Below are 20,594 nucleotides of genomic sequence, written 5' to 3' on the forward strand. Positions count from 1 at the left end.
ACCCAGTACTATTGTGTACATTTGAGAGATCCGTCCAGCAAGACTTCAAGGGCTGTCTCAGGAGAGTGAAGAACCTGCTGGCCAAAGAGATCAGCACTCATGTTCATCTGTGAATAAAGCAGCAGAAGGACAGGAAATTCCTGAAGAGCTGGATACATAACTAACTGTGCCGTCAGTACTAATTTTTGAAGAGGAATCTGTGAAAGAAGGAAAACTAATCTAAAGCCACCACATGTAGAAATTTATCTCCATTTCTTTCGTGTGAAGCAAAGGTAAAACAAGCCACAGAGCTTATGCACAGCAAAGCATGTACTAATGGAGATTGCTTTTTGTGTGAAACAGAACCCTGTTCTGTTCCACCATCATAATCACAGTTTCCTCCATATTTCCTGGTGTCCATTGCCATACTCTCAGCTCCACTCATGAGCCAAAATTACCAACTGTGCAAGTCGCAGCACACTCAGAAACAGCCACGTGGTGACAACTGGTGTGTGAGCAGGGAGTGCAGGACAAACAGACGTGCACTGTTCCGATGAAGGCTCTGACTCGGATCACTTGCCTGCTCCACCAACTTTCACAAAAGTGGTAGAAGCTTGTTCATTTCTATGCTTTAGTAGAAGGAAAGTGTTTACTGCAAACATGAAAGGTGTATTTGTAAGAGGAATTCACACTGTGCACCCAAGCACCTCTGAGGGGATAGAGAAAAAAATAATACAAACCAAGAAGTTAAACTCAACTTGTTTAATACTTCATCAAATTTTTCCTGTCAACAGCTGTCAGGCTTATGATGGAGTCCAGAAAGTTCATGATTTTTTGGGGGAAAGAAAAATAAATCCTCTTTTTCCATCTCCGTAAATACTCTCTAGAATAAGTTTTAGGCATTCATTTGCACAAAGAAAGAGAGTTTGCTCTCTTTCCTCCCATACATAGTTGCTGGGCTGATGGAGAGTCTCCATCACCTCCCTTTCTTCGCTAGGTACTTTTGCTTAACAAACACTACATGGGCTGGAAGATACTCCCTGTGTTTTAAACTAGCTACTACTGTCAGGTCTCTGTCTGCTAACCAGACAATCTCAACTGCTTTGAGCTTCCATAGCACCTCCTCTCAAAGACCTGAAGATCTCTCTCTTCTACCTGTCAAGGAGCAGTGAAAAGTCTATGATAATGCCTGTAGCAAGCACCCTGACCTGCATTAATAGTAGCAACCACTAAGATCTCTATACTCAGGTATTTATTACAAGGATTTATTACTGGATCCTTATCTGCTTCTGAGTTTCTTCTTCCTTTGCAAGATGCATACCAGGAGTTACCAAGGAAGGTTTGTGTATGAACATGTACAAAGAGCACAAGCCACATCCCACAGAAATTCATGCTGCGGAACCATTCTTCTGCCCTTATTCTGGTCTCCAGCCATGCCCCTTTGACTGAGACATGCTGTACCTCTTGTTCACATACACGCGGCTTCCCCGCTTTCACCGAAGAGCTGGCGATCGCTCACTATGCTCCTGTGATCCAGTCTGTCATCTATTTACCACCACATCTGCTGAGGATGTGACTCAGGTATGCCAGCATGATAGACATGAGAAAGAGTGGCAAAAAGACAGGACAGGAAGTGGATTGTTTTGTCAGGAAAGAAACTACTGCCAAGCTACATATCTCTCTGCAGAATGGGAGTAGGGCAGAAGATCTCCCTTGCCAGATTGCAGGAAAGGAGGGGAGTCAAAAATGTGTCCCACCTTGCATTCAGTAACTATTTGCTGGAGAAAGTGTAGGGACAGACATAGAGGCTGGATGCAGCCAGCAGGTATGGAGCCATTAAGGAGACAGAGAAGGTACTGACCTTACACAGCAAAAGGCCCCTATCCCATCAGAAGAAAGAGGAATCCCTGTCATTTTGGAACAATGCCCAGCCTGCAGGGCTTTTTACAGCGGAACCAGAGCTACTTGGAATAGAAACAGCCTCGTCTCTGAGATCAGAGAGTTTAAACCGGAGCTTGTTTTTTCTGCAGTCATAAGCCAGCAGGCACCAGCTGCAGAATTTGCCGCAGTGTGTGTGTGCGTGCGTGTGTTTCTACGTGTGTGAGTGTGCAGCAGCCATGCTCCTCCCCTCCAAGCTCACTGTGTGATCAATGACACATTGATTACAGCTCCCCCCTTTTTCCCCTCTCTACATCACTGACAGTCCCAGTCTGAGCACTCTCAGCCCCCTCTCTTCTATATTAAGAAAGCTTTTGTTGGCATCACTACCGATTTCTTTTCATTGCTCCCTCTCTGGTCAACAAGGTTTGCTTCTTCTCTTTTTCTCTCTTAGCCAAAATAACGGATATTCCTGGTCACATACCCAGGTCTATGCAAAGTGCCAAACCATGCTCTTGCTCCTCTAACTCTGAACCCTGGAGATAAAAGGCCCTATTTTGAAACACTTCAACACATTGCAGCACTAGCATACAGATAATTTAACAATTTTAATAAAAAGCTTTCTGGTGGTGATGGATGGCAGAGGTATCCCCTGAGGTGTCTGTGACTGCAAAGGTGTCATCATCACACAGTACAGTTGGCAATGCAGGAGAGCTAATGATAAAGGGACAGCTGGTGCCTTATCCTTCTGCATTACACGGGCACTACAGCAAGGTGAGGGATGACAAAGGACTACTGCTAGGAAAAAGAAAGCATGTTGCTATGCTCATTTCTTAAGTACAGAGTCCCTGCTTATAGCCTACTAGGATGAAAATCAGCTCCAAGCTTGGCCACATCTCCTCTCTCTGCTGCCCTAGAAAGGCTGCATCACTCACATTTTACAGGAAACCTTCCCTTTTTCCTCCCACACACACTGGATATATTTGGATGCTTTTTGGTATCCTGGAATGGAAGAATGTAGCATTGTGAAGCTTGCAGCCAAGACTTCATCTACTTTGAGACTACTCATATGCAGGTGTGCAGCACCAAAGGAAAGAGAAATTGCAGAAGACTGGCCCTGTATCTCTCTTCCATCAAATCAACAGCATGACAGTCCACCTTAACAACCCTCCCCCCTCCTGCCTGGCATTAGCCTCATTCCAGCATCAGGACGGAGGTGAACAGTGATACAGACACTAATACTGTCTTTCGCCAAGCCTTGTCCAAAGGTAGCATCTGTGAGATGCAATGTACCACATGCTCCCTTCTCTAGCAGTACATCTCCTTCAGGGAGCACCGTACTGGGATAAAACATAATGCTGCAGGACTCCTTAAGTTCCAGACAGTCAGAACACTTTTTCCAGATTCTTCTCTAGACCCATCTTCATACACTCGTCTCTGTGTTTCAGCTAAGGGCGCCAAGTGCAGCAAACAGCTGAGCAGCCGGGGAATTCGGGTTTTGTTCCTATAACCGAGCACAAGCAGCTGAGGAGGGGCAAGATCAGCAGATCATAAAAAAAACCCAAGCTCCATCGGCAGCCACCTTCCCCTCTTGTCACTAATCCACCTCAACTACCTCCAATTCCAAGGAAATAAACCCGCACCCGCTATGAGCGCTCCGCGCAGGTGCGTTTCCTCACCCGCGTCTCTGTCGGGGCTGCGCCGCTCCAGCAGCTCCCCGGGACCTCACCCAAGAGCGCAGAGCCCGGACAGGTCCGCTTGCCGTCACCGATATCCCCCGTTCCCCCCCGGGCCCGTCCTCCCCGGCCGACCAACGTCTTCCAAAGCAATGAGCAGCATCCGAGCTCGAACAAAGCACCGCCGCCCGCATCCCGCAAACCTCCACGACAGCGGCCCTTCTCACTCCCGACCGCCCCGGCACCCCTCGCTGCTCGCCCCAGGCCGGTGGGGAGGGCAGATGCACCTACCATCCTGGCTGGGGAGCGACGCCGATGGGCTGCCCGGAGCGCCGAGGATGCGGCAGCACAGCCCGAGCTGCGGCGGGCGGCTGCCGTGTCACGGCGGCGGGGAGGAGCCACCGTGCCCCCACCCGGCTGCGGTTAACCCTCTGCGGACCGCCGGGGATCCACACGGGCGCCCGTGCCTGCTCCGGTGCCCCGCGGCCAGCCCGGGGCGGCTCCAGCGCTCGGGCGCTGTGTCCGGGAAACGACGAGCACCGAGATCCTGTCCCGTGCTGCGAAATACCCGACACGGGACAAACCGCGGCCCGCGCTCCAAACACCTGGAACAGGTCAAACCCCAGGCAACACGGGTTCGGGTGCTGGCTGAACGCTTTTCCCGTGACCGTCAGGCCGCTCTTTACGGGCTCCCTAAAGGATGCTCCCCATCCCACCTTGGGCGTTTTCGGCTTAAGTGTCTCAAATTAGAACCTCACGTCGGACTCGAGCTGCAGACCAGCTCCTCCAGTTAAAGACAAGCGACACGAACCACCCCACGCAGCCCCAGCTACCCAGTCGGGGACAGATTCACCGGGCACCACATCGCAGCGCCCTGTTGCTCATGCACAGAAGCGGGTCAGTGGTCAGCTCGGAACTCACTGGACAGAAAACGAACGTGAATGCGTGAGTCAAGAACTGCAGGTACTCGACCTCTGCAGACATATTTCCAGCATTTTTCAGATGAACGTTTAAATTGTCTTCTGAGAACTTTGCCACTTGTTTCATAACCAACATCAGGCACTTGCAAAGAATCGTCCCTCCTTTTTTTCTGCTCTGTTGGGCTCAGGCATCCCAGTGCAGCATTGAATATACAAATTACTCCATGGTGTGCTAGTTTGCAATAGTGATTTTTTTTTTCCTCCCCACAGCAAGAAGTGAAACCACTCTCACGGCCCTGCTTGCCTTACACATGATGCCAGCTTATTTCTAGATTCCTGAATTAATGGAGAAAGCTGGAGATGTCCTGCCTGTCCCAAAGCGGGTCTCTCTGTCAGTGATTTTAGAAGGACTGGCAGACACAATGGAATGCTCAGAAATAAAAACATCACAGAATTTTAAGTTTTAAAAGAAAAGCAAACCAAACTTTTGTAGCTTTCAGATGATGCCAATCAGTGGCAAATACCTATGAATCTGAGGAAAAATCAATGCACCAGATAAAACATCTTAGATTTCTGTATGTTTTAGACAGGTAACATATCTGCATCTTAACATCCTATTTAAAAAGATCAAAGATTCAAATATTCTTAAGGGAGAAATATGAAAAAGCAGCTCTATGCTATGTATCCCCTGTGCACCACAATGGACATTCATTGAAACAGAGGGGGTCATTATCACTACCCGTAGTACTTGTCATCGCACTATAACCAACATAACACAAGCTGAAGAGGTTTGCATAGTCAACATGAAAAAGGAGTCAGAAGAGCCAAGTAAGCAGATGGGGATGCAGATGACGGCAAACCAAACGTGCAGTCCTCTGTTTCAGCTTAAAGATGCACAAGGTGAGTAAAGGATACTACCCTAAAGGTGTTGCTATGCAGCAGTGCTGAAGACAAAGCAGGAAGATGTATTTGCTGTTATTGCTTCATATGAACTAGGCTTCCTAATATTTGACTTAACACCATCCACTTCTACACTTCAGTGTAAGAACTGCCCAGGTGGGTAGCCCAGGAACAATTTCATCCCTTGGGCAGTTCTTCAGGTCTTTCCTAATAAACCCACAAGTCTGTCACTTCAGAGAGCAGTGGCACTGGTGCAGGAGGGAAGAGAGGGGCTTACATAGTCTCAGTCTAGAACTGACCCATACTGAAGATTGCATTGCCATAACTACATTTTTCAGAGCACTCCAGAATGGCAGCTCCCACTGCACACACAGGAAGGGCACACAGCTTGGGCCATTTTATACAATGACGCACAACTCAGCAGCCTTTTCCATTTCTACACCCATTACAACAGGGATCAAATTTAGGATATTTGCAGCAGCAAGATCTCCTTCTGTATTGATTTTTTAATATTGATATATTTCAAGCAGTAAAATTAGATTTTACTGTCTAATCAGGACATTTTATGATTTTAGTAATTGTTACAAAATCCCTTCCTATTAACAGTCTGTCATGGTTTTAAAAGTACACTTTTAAGCATGAACTAGCCAGATGTCTCAAGTGCATTAAAACTTTTAAGATATAAACAGACCACTTTGTTATCTTCCATAAATGACTTCAATTTATAAGGAAACAATATTGTTTCAACAATATGTCATGCTCTTTTCTCTTTTGTCTCAAAATGCTTCTTTATAAGTGGGAAAAATTCTTCCAATTGCTATTGAGAATTTACAGCAGAAATAGCTATCTCTATGAAATTACTGTCTTAAGGTTGATGCATCTACTGTCTCTAGTTTCCCTCTCACTTTCTGCTCTTGGTTATGTGTTCACATCCCAGCAAACCGGAATGCTGTTCTTTTGTGCTTTGCAAATGTTTTTTTACAAAGCAAAAGTCACTTATGAGGTATGGTGGTTTTCACAAAGCATACTTATTGGCATATGTATACAGCATGACCAGTGAGACACTTCAAAACCAAAGAGGTTCTTAACACAGCTGCTGCCTTTACCATGCACCTGTTATTTAAGTGCCTGAGAAGCCTCCTGCATGCCTGTTCTTTCAGGCAGCCCTCCTGTCTTCATGTGATCAGGTAGCAGTTGCAGATAATCTCTTCTTTTTAGCTTTTAAAGAAAACAACATTTAGTAATAAGCCTAAAAATATTTATCAGAAGCTAAAGGGAACTAGTAAGGAAAGCACTCACCAATCTTCAAGGCTCTTTCGGTCCTAAAAAATGGGCACTGGACTTCTGGTGTTCACTTTCATCTTTCTAAAGCCAGGAAGACCTAGAGCTATGATCAAGAACATTTCCATTTCTTCAGTCCGTCAGGAAATCAGGAGATTTAACTGACAGTTATGGGACCTCACAGACCTGGCACCAGGACCCGTACTGAGATGAGGCTCATTGAAGATCAATTTCAAGGACCTCTCAAACATGGAAATTTAAAGACACTATTAATCTCTGATGCAAGGACAGATTAATTTCAGGGATTGAGTTTGACAGTTTTTCCCCACTTACGCTAAAAACCCCAAACCACTTTTTTCCATTTTGTCAGACTGAAAACTAGTTTGACACAAAACCCCTGTCTTGCTGTTCCTTGTCCACAGGGCTTTGAAAAGGCCACAGAGCTTCCTGGGATGTAAGGTGTAGTTCCTTTCTGACTAGGATATGGAATTAAACTCTTAAAAATGTGAATGCTTATTTCATCACAACACACCTGAGCCAGTATCACACGGACAGGAATGTTCTGGATCATAAGAAGCTATAGTCAGGCTCTTCCCCCAGGCAGGCATAAATATTAAAGTCCGTTCTTAAAATGATTTTCTGTTATTTTCAAATTTCAGGGTGGAGTCAGGGTCACATCGCCTTGTTTTTCTCCACTATGGTTTTATGTAAGTGAAGAATGTGTGTCTATGAAGTATGAGATCTCAAAAACTACAGCTAAAGCATATAACTTACGATGACTCTAAAGGTCATGCTTCTCTGAACATCTCCAAGCTGCCTACCATCCTAAGGTCAAAAACATTTGACTTTCTTAAAAACTGTAGGCCAAAGGCTTAATAAGAAAAGAGAGTCCAATGCAGAATATACTGTCTTCTGAAAGCCTTGGGAAAGAATAACCATAGCCTGACCCAGACATAGCCCAGATATTATTTTGAGTTAAATATATTTTCCCCCCACACCTCTGTGTGAAAAGCAGAGTTCTGGGTGCACAGATCTCTGACTTCTCCATTAGTCCACATCCCAGCTTCCAAGCTCTCTCTCTGCACAAGGCTATCACAGCAGTCACAAGAGCAGAGGCATTAAGCTCTCACCACACACTGGATAGAAAAGAAACTGCCAAGAAGCACAAGGATTTGTTTGCATTCATCCTCTTGGAAGATTTCTTTGCTCTATCTAGTTACTGACTTCCACAGACTATCTGCATTCAATCAAATAAAAGAAACAATGACTTGTTCAAGCCTTTGGCAAATCACTTCTAAAATCCTTTTGACTATCTTCATTTCTGTCCAGGTAAAACAATTTTTTTTTGCTTTTTTTCTACAGGCTTTACTAGGATATAGTAAAAGAAAACTCATTTTTGCTGAACACTGCATCTTTCTCTGCAACTGTTTAATGAGTCTTCCCTACTTCCTATCTCCTTTCTTATTTACAGATATTTGTATCTTTTTAATTGGTATGGTTGCTTAAATTCTGACTAAAGAGGTGTTTCCCACTCCTGCCAAGCTTCCTTATTTTTAAATAACCTTGTTTTTAAATAAATATTTCTGAAATGCAGTGACAACACTTTGGTTGTCAATATAGTTCTATGTAAAGAAACTTTTGATTCTGAAAGTATTGTATTCTTTCAGGTAGCTTTAAAGGTCCAGTACAGTTACATATTTGGGCTTCTTTCGCTTAATAGGAGAATGATGTTTTCATCTGTCTGATACTTTAGGCCCCAAGGAGTGATTATTATTTGAGCTATTGATAATTAGCAGCCTTAATGTGGACTTTTACAAGTTTAAAGGTAGAGAACCCAAGTCATCCGTTCCATTTAGTTTTGTATCATTGTCTTCTCCAAGAAAGCTTTTTCTTTTGTGGTAATAGCCTAATGTGGGCCCAGAGAGACTGTCAGCACCTGTTACCAGCCTCTTTTCCAGTTCCTACTTTAAACAAACTCATGAACCCTGTGATTTTTCTGTGGCAACACTCTAGTCCCTCTTGCCCCAGAAAATAAGGTTTTAAAAATGGTGACCCTAATTTAACTCAGCAACTGCAAACCTCTAGGGAAAACAACAGAAGATGACCTGTCTGGAACTCTCAGTGGAAAGGATAAAGAGTTTTATAAATCAAGGCTGTAGAACTGGAACAAACATGAGCAGTACTAAAAGGCCAGAATGAACATGAGAAGAGGGATTAAGACAAATACTGGAGGACGGTGGCAACAGCAGCATGTCCCTGTATGAGTGCAGCATGACACCATAGCACCCAGAAGAGGGGCAGAGAGGGAGGGGGATGGGGATCAAATCCCAGTGATTTCTTAGTGACACTGGCTAAAACCCTAGTGTTTTCCCAATCATGCCGAGTTCAAGCGTAGACTTCTCCAAAAGCATTTCCAAGAAGTAGCATACATCTACCATGCCTTCTGCCAGCGTTGGAGCTGCCTGTACTCAGCAGCCTGCTGGGTCAAGCACCAGCACCCAAAGGCACCCACAGACACAGCAAAGCTTCCCACATTTCCCCTCAGACACAGAGAGCAAAGCAGAAGGAACAAGCCGGGTCTGTCACTGAAAGCAAGAAAGAAATACAACCAAGTCAATCTGAGAGTAGCTACATGAGCCAAATCCTGGTGCAAGATTCCTTTTCGTGCAGAGGGTATTTTTTCCTTCCAGACATGTTTAACTGCCTCAGATCACACTCTTTCTTTGAACCAGACAATAATTGTTGTAAAAGGTACCAGCTGCCCCCAAAATTGTTGGATTCCTGGGAACCTCTTGTTTTCACTCTGTCTCCAAGGCCTGAACAGGGTGCAAAGCTGCTAAACACCCTTAAGGAGACCAGCGTCAGTCCAGAGGCACCAATTCAGTAGCTGCCCTGCCAGTTATTCAGGTAGCAGATGCCACAATGCTCTACAAACAGGGAGCTGGTAGGACAGCTCTGGTAAAAATCACAGCATGATCCTAAGAGAGAGGCAACAGGCATTAGTGGCAACAATGAAGGTGTTGCAAATGGCAGGCAGGAGCTAAATCTGGCAGAGACACCAAAAAGTAGGCTGGGGAGACTAAGATTTAGAATTGGCAATGGCATAAGTAAAACTGCCAAGACAACATACATTTGGGAAGGTTGACAACACTCTGGATATACGTCCGTGTTTATGTGGATGTGACATTGATTGAGATTACTTGCTTTTAAAGAGGTTTATTTTTTATCAGCCCATACCAGGGGTTAATAAAAATACCAGGGGTGCTTCATTTTTTGTGTAATATTTAGAATTGGAAACCAAGAGGTTTGCATGCAGACACTTTTGCATTGGCAATGCAAAATATCTCTGCCACATTTTGTGAGGCTGCAGAACCCACGACCTATCAGGTTCAGGTAGACTTAACAGGCATTGTTTAAAGGCTTCTCTCACGATGATTCCAGTTTTGAAGACAAGCTGAAAATTCTAGGAAAAATGAACAGTGACAGCATCTGGTTGCTACTACATGCAAAGAAGCCACAGAAATAACTATATGCTATGATTGCAGAACAGAAATTGCTCTTTCAGGCATATGTTAAATTTAAAGAGATAAAATGTTAATCCCTCCAAACTAGTGCTAGTAAATTGTGTGCATGTTTGGGATATCGTGGTTACTAGACTCTTTCTGTTTATAAGATCTGCTTAGTCAAGAAAAAGGAAAAATATGAGAAATATGCAAATGGTCTTCAGACATGGATTGAATGGGACATCCATTTTAGGCACTATTCCCTCCTGGGTTTATGCTGTCCTGTTTGATGAGACCAGCACTGCAGCACATGATTTCCTGCAAAGATCTAGCTCAGATGAAAACAGTGAGGGAAAACAAACAGGGGTGGGGGTGTGGTGAGGGCAGGAAGAGAAATCAATAATCACTTTAAATTATTCAAGCTCATGAAATAGGAATAAAAATGCAAGCAAATGCCATCTTTAGAACAGTGATCCCAGGATAATTTTCTTTATAGAAGTCTGTCTACTGCAGGTTTTTCTACAGAATCATTAGTACTCACTAAAATTTCAGAGGCTAAGAAGTAGGATAAGGTCAAACCCAAACCATTCACTTACCTGAAGGCACATAGCATTGTGAATAGTCATTGGCAATTTCCACAACAGCTACTGTCAAAGTAAAGGCAGACAAAATGCAAGATAGGCCTCAGTTCACAAAAATATTAATAAAACACTGAGATCAGGTAATCTGAAATACATGTCCTTGTCTTCTAATGTTGTTCAGAGATCTTTTTCCTCTTTTTTTTTGACTGTCAGAAATTTAAGTCTCATCCAACCGGATCATCCTAAAAAGTTCTATAGATAAAGACCAACATCACTGGAGCAAACTCCACTGTTTTAAATCAATTCAGAATGTATTCCACCAAAGACATTAAACAAAAGCCTGAGAAATGAAAATCATTGAGTTTTTCCCAAGCAACTACCTTAGGGACAGCTCAGACTTAGTATTTCTTTTAAAAAGGTAACAAAGAAAAAGTCATTCACACCCTCCAGAACACAAAGCACTAAAGAAAACAAAAAAAATATGCTTGTTTTACATTGTGTCCTGAAGAAAGGTCCAACCTTTCCCCAAAGATCTCATTATTATTTTCCTTTTCCATCGAATTCAAGGGTCAATCTTCCCTCAAGGTCTATTCAAACAGACCTGACCCCTCGAACATTCTGTATGACAGAGAGTACAACAGGACTGGCTCAGCTCAATGCACTCTCTCCTCTGTCCTTGAAGGGTGAGAAAGATTGTCCCTAGATAAACCCAGTCATTATTTGCCTTCATATACACTTCAAGATTTAGAATTCCAATAACTGCCAACAGCATTTAACCACAACATCTGGTTTTAGAAGCAAGAGTAATAAATAAGGCAAGTTCTAACTTTAAAAGTGCAACCAGTGAATTCACAGCTGGGGTGATTTCAACTCTAGGAGTTTTGAGCTAAGAAACTTGCAAAATTGGAAAGTTAATTATCTGTGGAGATAAAATACAGAAAACACAGGAAAAACAACACTGAACATTATTTTTTTTTTTGCTATGTTTTGTATAAGGACAAATTCTGAGCAGAAAATAACTAAAATTGGCTTATTTCCAGTTGAATAATTATATCTGAACAGTCTGGTTTATGACTTGCTCTCAAATAAGTATGCCTGCATCCACTAGCATGTCACTGACAGCTTTGCTAGAAGCTCCCACACTCCCCAGACCTAAGCAATGACAGGAGAAAGGGCAGGTGGATCCCAGCAGTGACCTGTACTGGCTTGGCTTTGCACCCTTGCAGTGTCCCACCACCCCTGCAGCAGAGGAGCTCCAAGCAGAACACTTATGGCAGATAGCACATTCTTTGCTTCTTCTACTTATAGGGAAAAACTTTAAAACTTTGTGGAAGTTGGAAAGTGCTGTTACTAAAGAGATAGAAAACATACCTCTCCATGAGGTATCCTCTCCATGAGTTCTGAGCCAGGATAGTGCAAGGAGAAAGTAATTTGTGTGCTCATTTTACACTCCTGCCCACATATCCATTTTTTTTTGCCACTGTCCTGGGTCTACCTCTGGCTTGAACTGGTACAACTACCCACCCTAAAACACAGCAGCCTTAGAGAAGATGCATTCCTACAGAACATATGAGTAACTGATTAAAGTATGTCAAAGTGGTAGATTTTGGTGGTGCTTGCAAGTCCCACAGAGATATTCTTTGCCAGTTATCTGGGAGAAGAAATTCTAAAGATGTTTATGACAGGAATCACCTGGGAAGAGCAGTGCTTGGGATTATTGCAGCCATGAGTCCCAACAAGAAACACCAGCCATGCTTACAGCCCGGGAAGCTATTTTAGTAGACTGCAATTCATGGGACCTTTGAGGTTGTGCTCAGTGTGGTTACTGTGAGAGTAAATACAGCCCTCAAGCACACAAGGAAGAAGTACAGAAGCTGACAAGTGCCTGCTTTTGTAATTCTCTGGTCAGAAGTATGTAGGCAGATAAATGATACAGGAAAATTAATTGCTCAAGCACTAGAAATTGCATTGAAAGTCCAAAGAATCATTGTTGCATCTGTGGGAAAAAAAAAAAAAAAAAAAAAAAAAAAAAAGGTATTGTTAGCCACTGACTTTTTTGCTACCTGAACATGTAAATTTAAGATATAGCAGTACTTTTATTAACAGTCAAGATCTGAACAAAATCCAGCACTCAATGATCTATGTTACAGAACTCTCTAGCAAGAGGCCACAGCTGTTGGGAGCACACTTTCACAAGCAATCGGTCTTTTGCCTCCTGTCTAGAACAGCTTTTTCTTGAACACACAGACTTATCATCTGTATTGTCTAGAAGCTATATTCTGAATAAACAAGGCAGCTTTTTCTACTGTCATGCACTTAAGATTAAGCAGTGCAGTGGAAAAAGCATATGGCACAAGCCAACACTCCAAGCCACTCCAAGTTCCATGAAGAAGTTGACTTGCACAAGCAAAAACACTGACTTATGAGATATTTGTTAATGTAAAAGGAAAATCAAATGCAGACTTTGAAATAAAAATGTGCATGGTGGGCTTGTGCTTTTTCCTTTTCTTCTTATCAGATTTGTAGCTTAATGCAACTTGGTTTGTGCCAGGATTAAAAATCCCTGTCCTTTCACTGTTGCAAAGGTGAATTCATAGAAGCACAGAAAACTGAGGTTTGAAGGGGCTTCAAAAGATCATCTGGTTCAACTTCATGGGAAAAGAGACATAGATTATACTGTCTAGTACAGTGTCAAATTACATGTTGAAAATATCCAGTGATGGGACTCTCCCATGTCTCTGGGAGGTTTTTCCTGTGACTGATATTTCTCACATAAAAAAAAAAAAAAAAAAATTCTTACCTGACTCGAATCCTCTCCCAATGCAACTTGCACTCATTGCCCCTTGGGAAGGGAAAGACTCCATCCTTTTTGTAGCTGCCTGTGTGTTCCATAAGGGTAGCAAAACCAGATTCTTCTTCTAGTCTGAGTTAAAAGCCCGCCAGGAGTGCTCATCCAAAAGACAGCTGTCTTCAGGAACTGTAATGTAACTTTGTCACATTCTCGGGGAGCTGTGGCAGATATATCTGTATTCTCCATTGGCACAAAGTGTAAAACAAAGGCATCGGTAGGATGTGAAGAATGATTGTGACGCTGAATACAAAAGGCTTCAGAGCCTGAAGGCTATCTGCTGACAAGGCAGCTAGTTATCCAACTGTGACCAGTGAGTTTCAGAATAAAATATTATGTCTACAAATGGAAATGCAAGCTAATACTTGAAAGTGTTTAATATTTCTCATAATCATTTTACAGAGACAAGAAAAGTATATCATCAATGTTCCATTATTTCAAGAATTTGTTCCATCAAATTCAACCTGCATGGTGTTTTTAATAGCTTCATTTTCAATTATGTCATTTGTTATTTTAAAAAAAAGTTTTTTGAAGGCCAACACAAAGCACAGCTTCAGAGGAAAGATGACTGGGATGGCTGCTGAGGTATTTAAAACCCCTAATCAGACAGAAAGCAGCTGCTAATATTCATGGAGTTAACAGTTTTCATGTTAACAGTTCAGGTTTTCGTTGAACAACAAAATTAACAGATACCAGAAAGTATACTTCCCTTGTGCTGAGAAAGAATTATTTTGAAAGCATTATTTCACCTCATACCATGTTACTTTTTATTTGAAAAGACATTCCCTCTTGGTTGTGAAGAACTATTAACATCCAGTGCAAGGAGATGCTGCCCATGATCTCAAACTACTGTGTCAACCAGTGGCGACTGAGAGTTGTGCAGAAGTGCACTGGGGCTGCCATTGCCATACAGGAGGCCACACTTTTGTTCATTTCTTCTCTTCACATCACCCTCTGCTTCCTTCAGACCATTTGCTAGTTTCCATATTCTCCAAATACATTTACACTTGATTTCTTGATGACCCTCCCACCCATAACCTGTGAATTTTACCCCTACGGCAAGGGTCGTGTCATCTGCAATACTCAGAGGACAGCCAGCAAGTCAGCATAGGAAAAAAGAAACCCAAAGCCCAACAAATCAACCTCCATAAGATGCATTTGGTCTCATTTCACCATTACCATCTCCGCCCTTAGCTTTTCTCCTCTTGGTTGCACTGCATTTGAGGCTCATTTGTTCCTCATCATCTTTATGCAGACTAAAAGCTTATCTGAGGGTTAACTGTGCCATCTCCATTCCCACAGAACACTGCAGTTACATTTTCATTTCAGCTGCAAACACTATGCATTAACATCCTACAAATACAGTTTGGAAATAACTATTGTAACTGAGAGAAATTGCAAAAGGGAAAGTCTTGGAATATTCTGTTAGGTACACTGCTTTACTTAGTCATATTGTATTACCAGTCTCCATCTTCTGTTTCTTGTCAGTGGTGCCAAACATTTACCCGGTTGCTACAAGTCTGTTGAGTGAGAAACCTTCTGCATTAAACAGAAGGTCAAAGAACTACTCTGGCTTTACAGTAACTGCTGTGCTCCAGCTGATTTCTCCCTAATCCCAGACTGCAAACATCAACCTTTAAGGGAATGATATTCTCCAGTTAACACACCTCTGAAAGGAATAGCTTTATCCTTCAGAGACCCTACTCAGCATACCAGTATGGAGGTATATGTCCCCTACTAGCACAAGCCAAACTGGCATCTTCTAAGCAGTATGGAATCAAAACAACATTAGCTGGAAGGGATTTCACAACAGCTTTAGTACAGCCTTCTGCTCAGAGCAGCTAACACCAAGCTATGAATACTAAGAGGAAAATCAGTTGCAGTAGGAAGAAAAGGGTAAGTAAAGTGTAGAGCTGAAAAACAATAAAAAAATTCTTGTTTTATGTACGCTCATCCAGAGAATAGTGAACACATCTTCACAGGGCTGTTACAGGATATACAGCAATAAATTTGCAGCACGTTGCAGCAAAAGCTAAAAATTAAAAACAAATAAATTAATAAATAAATAATCAGAAATGTTCTTTACCATGAAAAGTCAGTAAAGTGTAGCTGCTCAAGCAGAAACTGCAAAGCTAAAAGAGCATTTGAAACTGCAGCTATTTTCCAAAGGATATTATCTGATGGTATGTGTTGATTTCAGATGAGATTGTTCCCAGTTTACATTTAGAATTTCATCTAGATTGTATTATCAGTTGTGACCTGAAATTTCTCTTGTAGCAGTCTTTCTCACTTCCTCCCCACAAATCATGCCATAACCATAGTTTACTGCTGTCATTGAGAGACACCTGTCTGTATGTGAGATCTACCACCATCAAGTAAATTTTGAGATTATAGAATAACTCCTCAATTTAAGTATTTCAGCATTCAAGATACAGTATCTCCTGCACAATCTTCAGCTGTACAGACTGTCATCATTTTCCACAGACTCATACAGTTGTCTAACACTTTTTAAATTGTAGCCATTATTCTCACACATGCTCCTTTTGCCTCTGACAGATCATCTTGCTGCGTTTCAAGAGCCATGCTTACCAAATAAACATGGATCCAGACAGGAAATGTGCAAGTATCTAACTTGAGGCAAACCTGTTCTTTGGACCTCCATAATACATCCAAAATCCTGTCTCTGCCTGGCTGTTCTGGCCTGAAGCACTGCCAGGGAGATTTATTGGAGAAATTATGTGTGCCAGCTGTACACACTTGCCTCAAACCAAGTAGCTCCTATAGTAACACTCTGGTCCAAAGACCAGTCCTTGTCTGCTATATCCCCAGTCCAGAACCTCTAACACCTCTACTACTAAGTACATCAGAGGTAGAAGCTGCTGTGGGGCAGCTATGTTTTCCCTTTCCCAAAAAATGTACTTGAGGAAAGAGATAGTGTGCAGAGCTAGGTGGAACGCATAGTCCCACAGGAAACTTGGCAGGTGTATCAAGATGGCTCTGAGGAAGAGAGGCAGCATGATTAATACCATGCTAAGTGGCAAGCCTCCAGTTCAGGACCAAGTCTCTACAGACAGTTTATATCAGAACTGTTTACCCATCCTTCTGTCAGTAACATCTGCATATCAAAGCCTGGCCCCTAATTCTGTGGCAAATAGGCTTCCTTAAACAGACTTCATAGACTTAGATTCCCCAAACATTTTTGCCTGGTAGACTAAATCACTCAGGTACACGTTTGCTGATCTCTTTGAAGCACTACAAGACATTTGAAAAGCAGAACTTCCCTTTGCAGAACCAATGGTGACTCTTCCCAGACAGACGCTAATCCTGCCTTTTATTGTAGTTGTTGCTGTTTTGCACAATAGGCCTGATGGTTAACAGACTTGCAATTCCTCAGATCTATCATAGAAACCTCTTTATAGAATGACAACACATTCATCACCCCTTGCTCCTCAGGGATCACTCTAGGGAAGTGAGTGGGATACATTTTGTTAACATTAATCCAGATATTTAAACTCTGACTTAGAAGAATTCTTAGGTTATACCAGTAACGTATTAGTGCCGTGGTCTATTTGTAATGTAGGCCCTGTTACAGCTGCTTCAAATTGACGCAGATCTTCTGCTGAATGTTTCAAATGGTATGTTTCATACACATTATTTTAATCCTGTAAGTGTATACACACACATACACACTGTCTGGCAAGGAGGGACAATTTCCACGCCTGTGTTAAAAAGTCATAGAGAACGTGAAACCTCTCAGACAGTGGCACGTTTGAGAAGAGGCCAGGTAATTTCTCTCACAGCTGTCTATTAGGAGACCAGCTTCCTCAACTGGAAAAATACATTCAGAAACTTTGACAAGAGTGCAAAACATACATGTGAGCTGTAAGATGGTCTTACATAAACCAGGTTTTGCAACACTGTCATCTGTGCTTATTATAGTAACTTAACATACATTACATAAAAGTATTATAAACAGAGTTCAAGATTTTCACAAGCTGCTAAGCAAGTACAATTTCTAAAGCTTAATGTCATTTTTATTATGTTCTAATTCATTGTTCTCAGGAAAGGAAGCTAGGCCTTCAAAAAGAGGAATCCAAAAAGTCATTTGGCTACTTTTACCCACTACTCACAACACCTTTTGTGCATATAAAAGTACTTTCTAAAACCCAAAGAAGAGATAGATAATAAATAGCTTACAAAGTAAACTATACTGTGCCACCTGAATAAGGCACAGAAGATAGATAGTTGAACTCTAATTTCTATTCAGTTTAATAGGCTTTAAAAGAGTACGTATTTTTATTCAACTCTATTCTCAGTAGTAAGTCATGCAATTTTAAGGTAAATTCATTGCATCCAACATACTGCTAATATTGGTTTTCTTTAGCACTCAGCAGAATCCTGGGCAAGCAAATCACTAATCGAATCACAATCAGTTTTATTCTTTGTTGTTGGTTTGGGGTTTTTTCCAGACCCAAAAGAAGACTTAAAAGTTAATGTCAATAAACCAAAAAGCTGACCTTTGACTTCAGAAGAAAACTGAGCCAGATGTCGGGTTACAAAGAGACGCAGTTGCTGATTCAGATCACAGTACAGACTATTAATGTTCCAGGAACGAATTCCTGTAAAAAAAAAAAAAAAAAAAAAAAAAAAAATAAAAAAAAAAATAAAAAAAAAAAAAAAAAAAAAAAAAAAAAAAGAAAAAGGAAAAAAAAAGTGAGCTGTCATTGTCATTATATCTACTCCAGAAACAGAAGTGGAGAAAGAGAAGTGAGCAAGACACACAAAGGACCAGGGATGCTCTTCTAGATGAGCATACTTAGGATGGGGAAATTCTTCAGAAGATGCCAATGACTCTTGCATTCCAGAAAACATTTCTTCCTGAGGTACATGAAGTGACCAAGTCTCCATTCAACTTGGACTTCACGCAAGGGAAACTAGCAAGAGATGAGGCCAAATTAATCACACTACTGCCTAATCAAACAAATACATTATGTTAGTTTTACATCTGCACTCTACAGCATTGGTCACCAGTAAAGATGGGCTACTGCGTGGTTATACCACTGTACYGCTCAGAGACATCAGCTTCTTTGCTGTTATAGCCTATGCATCCTCCAAGTTACAAAAGCCTCTCGCCCCTCCAACTCTCTCTGCCTATTCACTCCTTCAAAGACCCTGACCCCACTGAGACAATTTGAGTCTGTTTTTTAATCTATATAATCTTTATCTTTGCAAGCTAATCACCTTCATATCACAGCAGGAAGCTGCTTCTGCTCCCAGAGCAAGTGGCACCAAGCCATACCAGGGAGGTCATCTTCAGACCTCAGTGTGAGCAGGTGTACATTCTGGCGGACACCAAATACTACAGACCACAGATCTTCACATCCCAGTAGGGAGCAGCCTTACTTAGATGGTATGACTCTACATTGTGCCACAATGAACCAAATCAGGATATTACCCTGAATCCCTACTCCAGTGTCTGGTGCTGATGCCTGCTGAAGTTCAGATGTTGAAGGCCAATGCAACAGACTTCTAAGGTTAACTGAAAAAAGAATTTCAGCCCCAGTATTTATTAATGGAATCCTCAATGAGAGTTCTTTCACCATCTCTCTTGCATAAAATACAAATTTAAATTGCCTCTATTATCTGCTTTCTTTCCAGGGAAGCATGTTAATTTTCCATGGAGATATCATTCCCATTTACTGCAGTTCTAGTTCTCCATGTTGTGCAACAGCTTTTGCTGGCCACTGGTGTGAGAATATCCCTAATGATACAATCTCCTGCTTTCTACACATACCAAGACACAGTAATCATTGCATCACGCAGGTCAGCAGTCTCAAGGCCGGTAGAACCTACAGCAGCTAAAAAAAACCTTTGTGCTTAGTTTCTTTTTCTGGTGACAGCTGACATAGTAGAGTAATAAAGCTTATTTATCAGCTGAGAGTCTGCATTCCAGACTGCACCAAAACCCCTAAGCAAATTATCTGAACCTCAGAGAGGAAAAGGAAAAAGGAAAAAAAAAAACCTTACAGCGCTATGTCTTTCAATTTGAACATGGGATACAAACAAATTAAACACATAATAAAAAAACATGGAGTAAGAAGATGGACAAAATGTTTTCCTATGCTACACTCCAGGAGACCACAATTGTTTAAACAAATGTCCAGTATAAGAGCACTTTAATGCAGTACTTACAAGCATTCTGACCTGACAGAACAAGGTGGCACTCTGCAGGGCAAATCCTGCTGACTAGCTGCTGTGTCATGGTCATTGTGTCCTACTGCAGCAATAAGTGCTATTTGAGATACTGCTACATCCTCTAGGATGCAGAAAGAATAGATGCTCTTTCAGAGCAAGGAAAAGGAAGAGTGAAATTGTCTCACTTGTTCTCATACTTGCAACAATTTATTCAACGTTTTTTCCCTACAAGTAGTCTGAGTTTACTCGTAATCTCTCCCAATTTGCCACAATTTCAATTTATCACTCCATGGCACAGGAGCCAGAATATTGTCCTTGCTGATTAAAATCCTCCATCATTAGAGTGCAGACTGTACCATAATAAGGGTTTCTAAATATTCAAGCTCTTTGCACATGAAAACCCTAGGTAAGGGACCATGTGACTCATCAGTTTTCCATCACATTCCTTATGCCCTTGTGGATGTTTTATTTCCTCCTGAGGTAATTGGCTTAAAAAATTTGGCATTTCTCTACGTGACAAAAGTCACGTAGGAACAGAAGAATAAGATTAGCATTCATTAGACAGCGTTTTGGAAAAAGTGTTGTTCAGATATCCCACAGATTCACAATGTCACAGCCTTCAAAGCTCTACACCTGGAAAGGAGGAGGTTCCCATAATGTCTTGTAGCCACTACTGCATTCTCCTGAATGAAGCTATAGAAAGAAGTGTGGAAAAACATCTATCAGGGAAAGAGATTTATTGACTAAAAAAAAAAAAAAACAAAACCAACTTTGGTTATTTTTTGTTTGGTTAGGGTTTTTTGTGTTTTGGTGTTTTTTTCTTGATTTTGTTC

At 41.8% G+C, this 20,594-nt stretch overlaps 1 protein-coding gene across 2 annotated transcripts in view; it reads right to left on the reverse strand.

The window, feature by feature from the left end:
• MAP1A (microtubule associated protein 1A) overlaps positions 1–20,594 on the reverse strand; it is a 51,036-nt gene that overhangs the window by 28,087 nt on the left and 2,355 nt on the right. Inside the window, exon 2 of one of the 2 annotated variants that reach the window (XM_057385466.1) lies at positions 18,084–18,185. In XM_057385466.1, coding sequence (XP_057241449.1) covers positions 18,084–18,185 — 102 coding nt within the window. Of the gene's footprint in view, positions 1–3,824; positions 3,896–18,083; positions 18,186–20,594 lie in introns of those variants that run through there. The other variant, XM_057385467.1, reaches the window with a different exon arrangement.

Source organism: Malurus melanocephalus, unplaced genomic scaffold (genome assembly GCF_030028575.1).
Source record: "Malurus melanocephalus ecotype Western Australia unplaced genomic scaffold, MMel_1.1 scaffold_828, whole genome shotgun sequence".
Lineage (NCBI taxonomy): Eukaryota > Metazoa > Chordata > Aves > Passeriformes > Maluridae > Malurus > Malurus melanocephalus.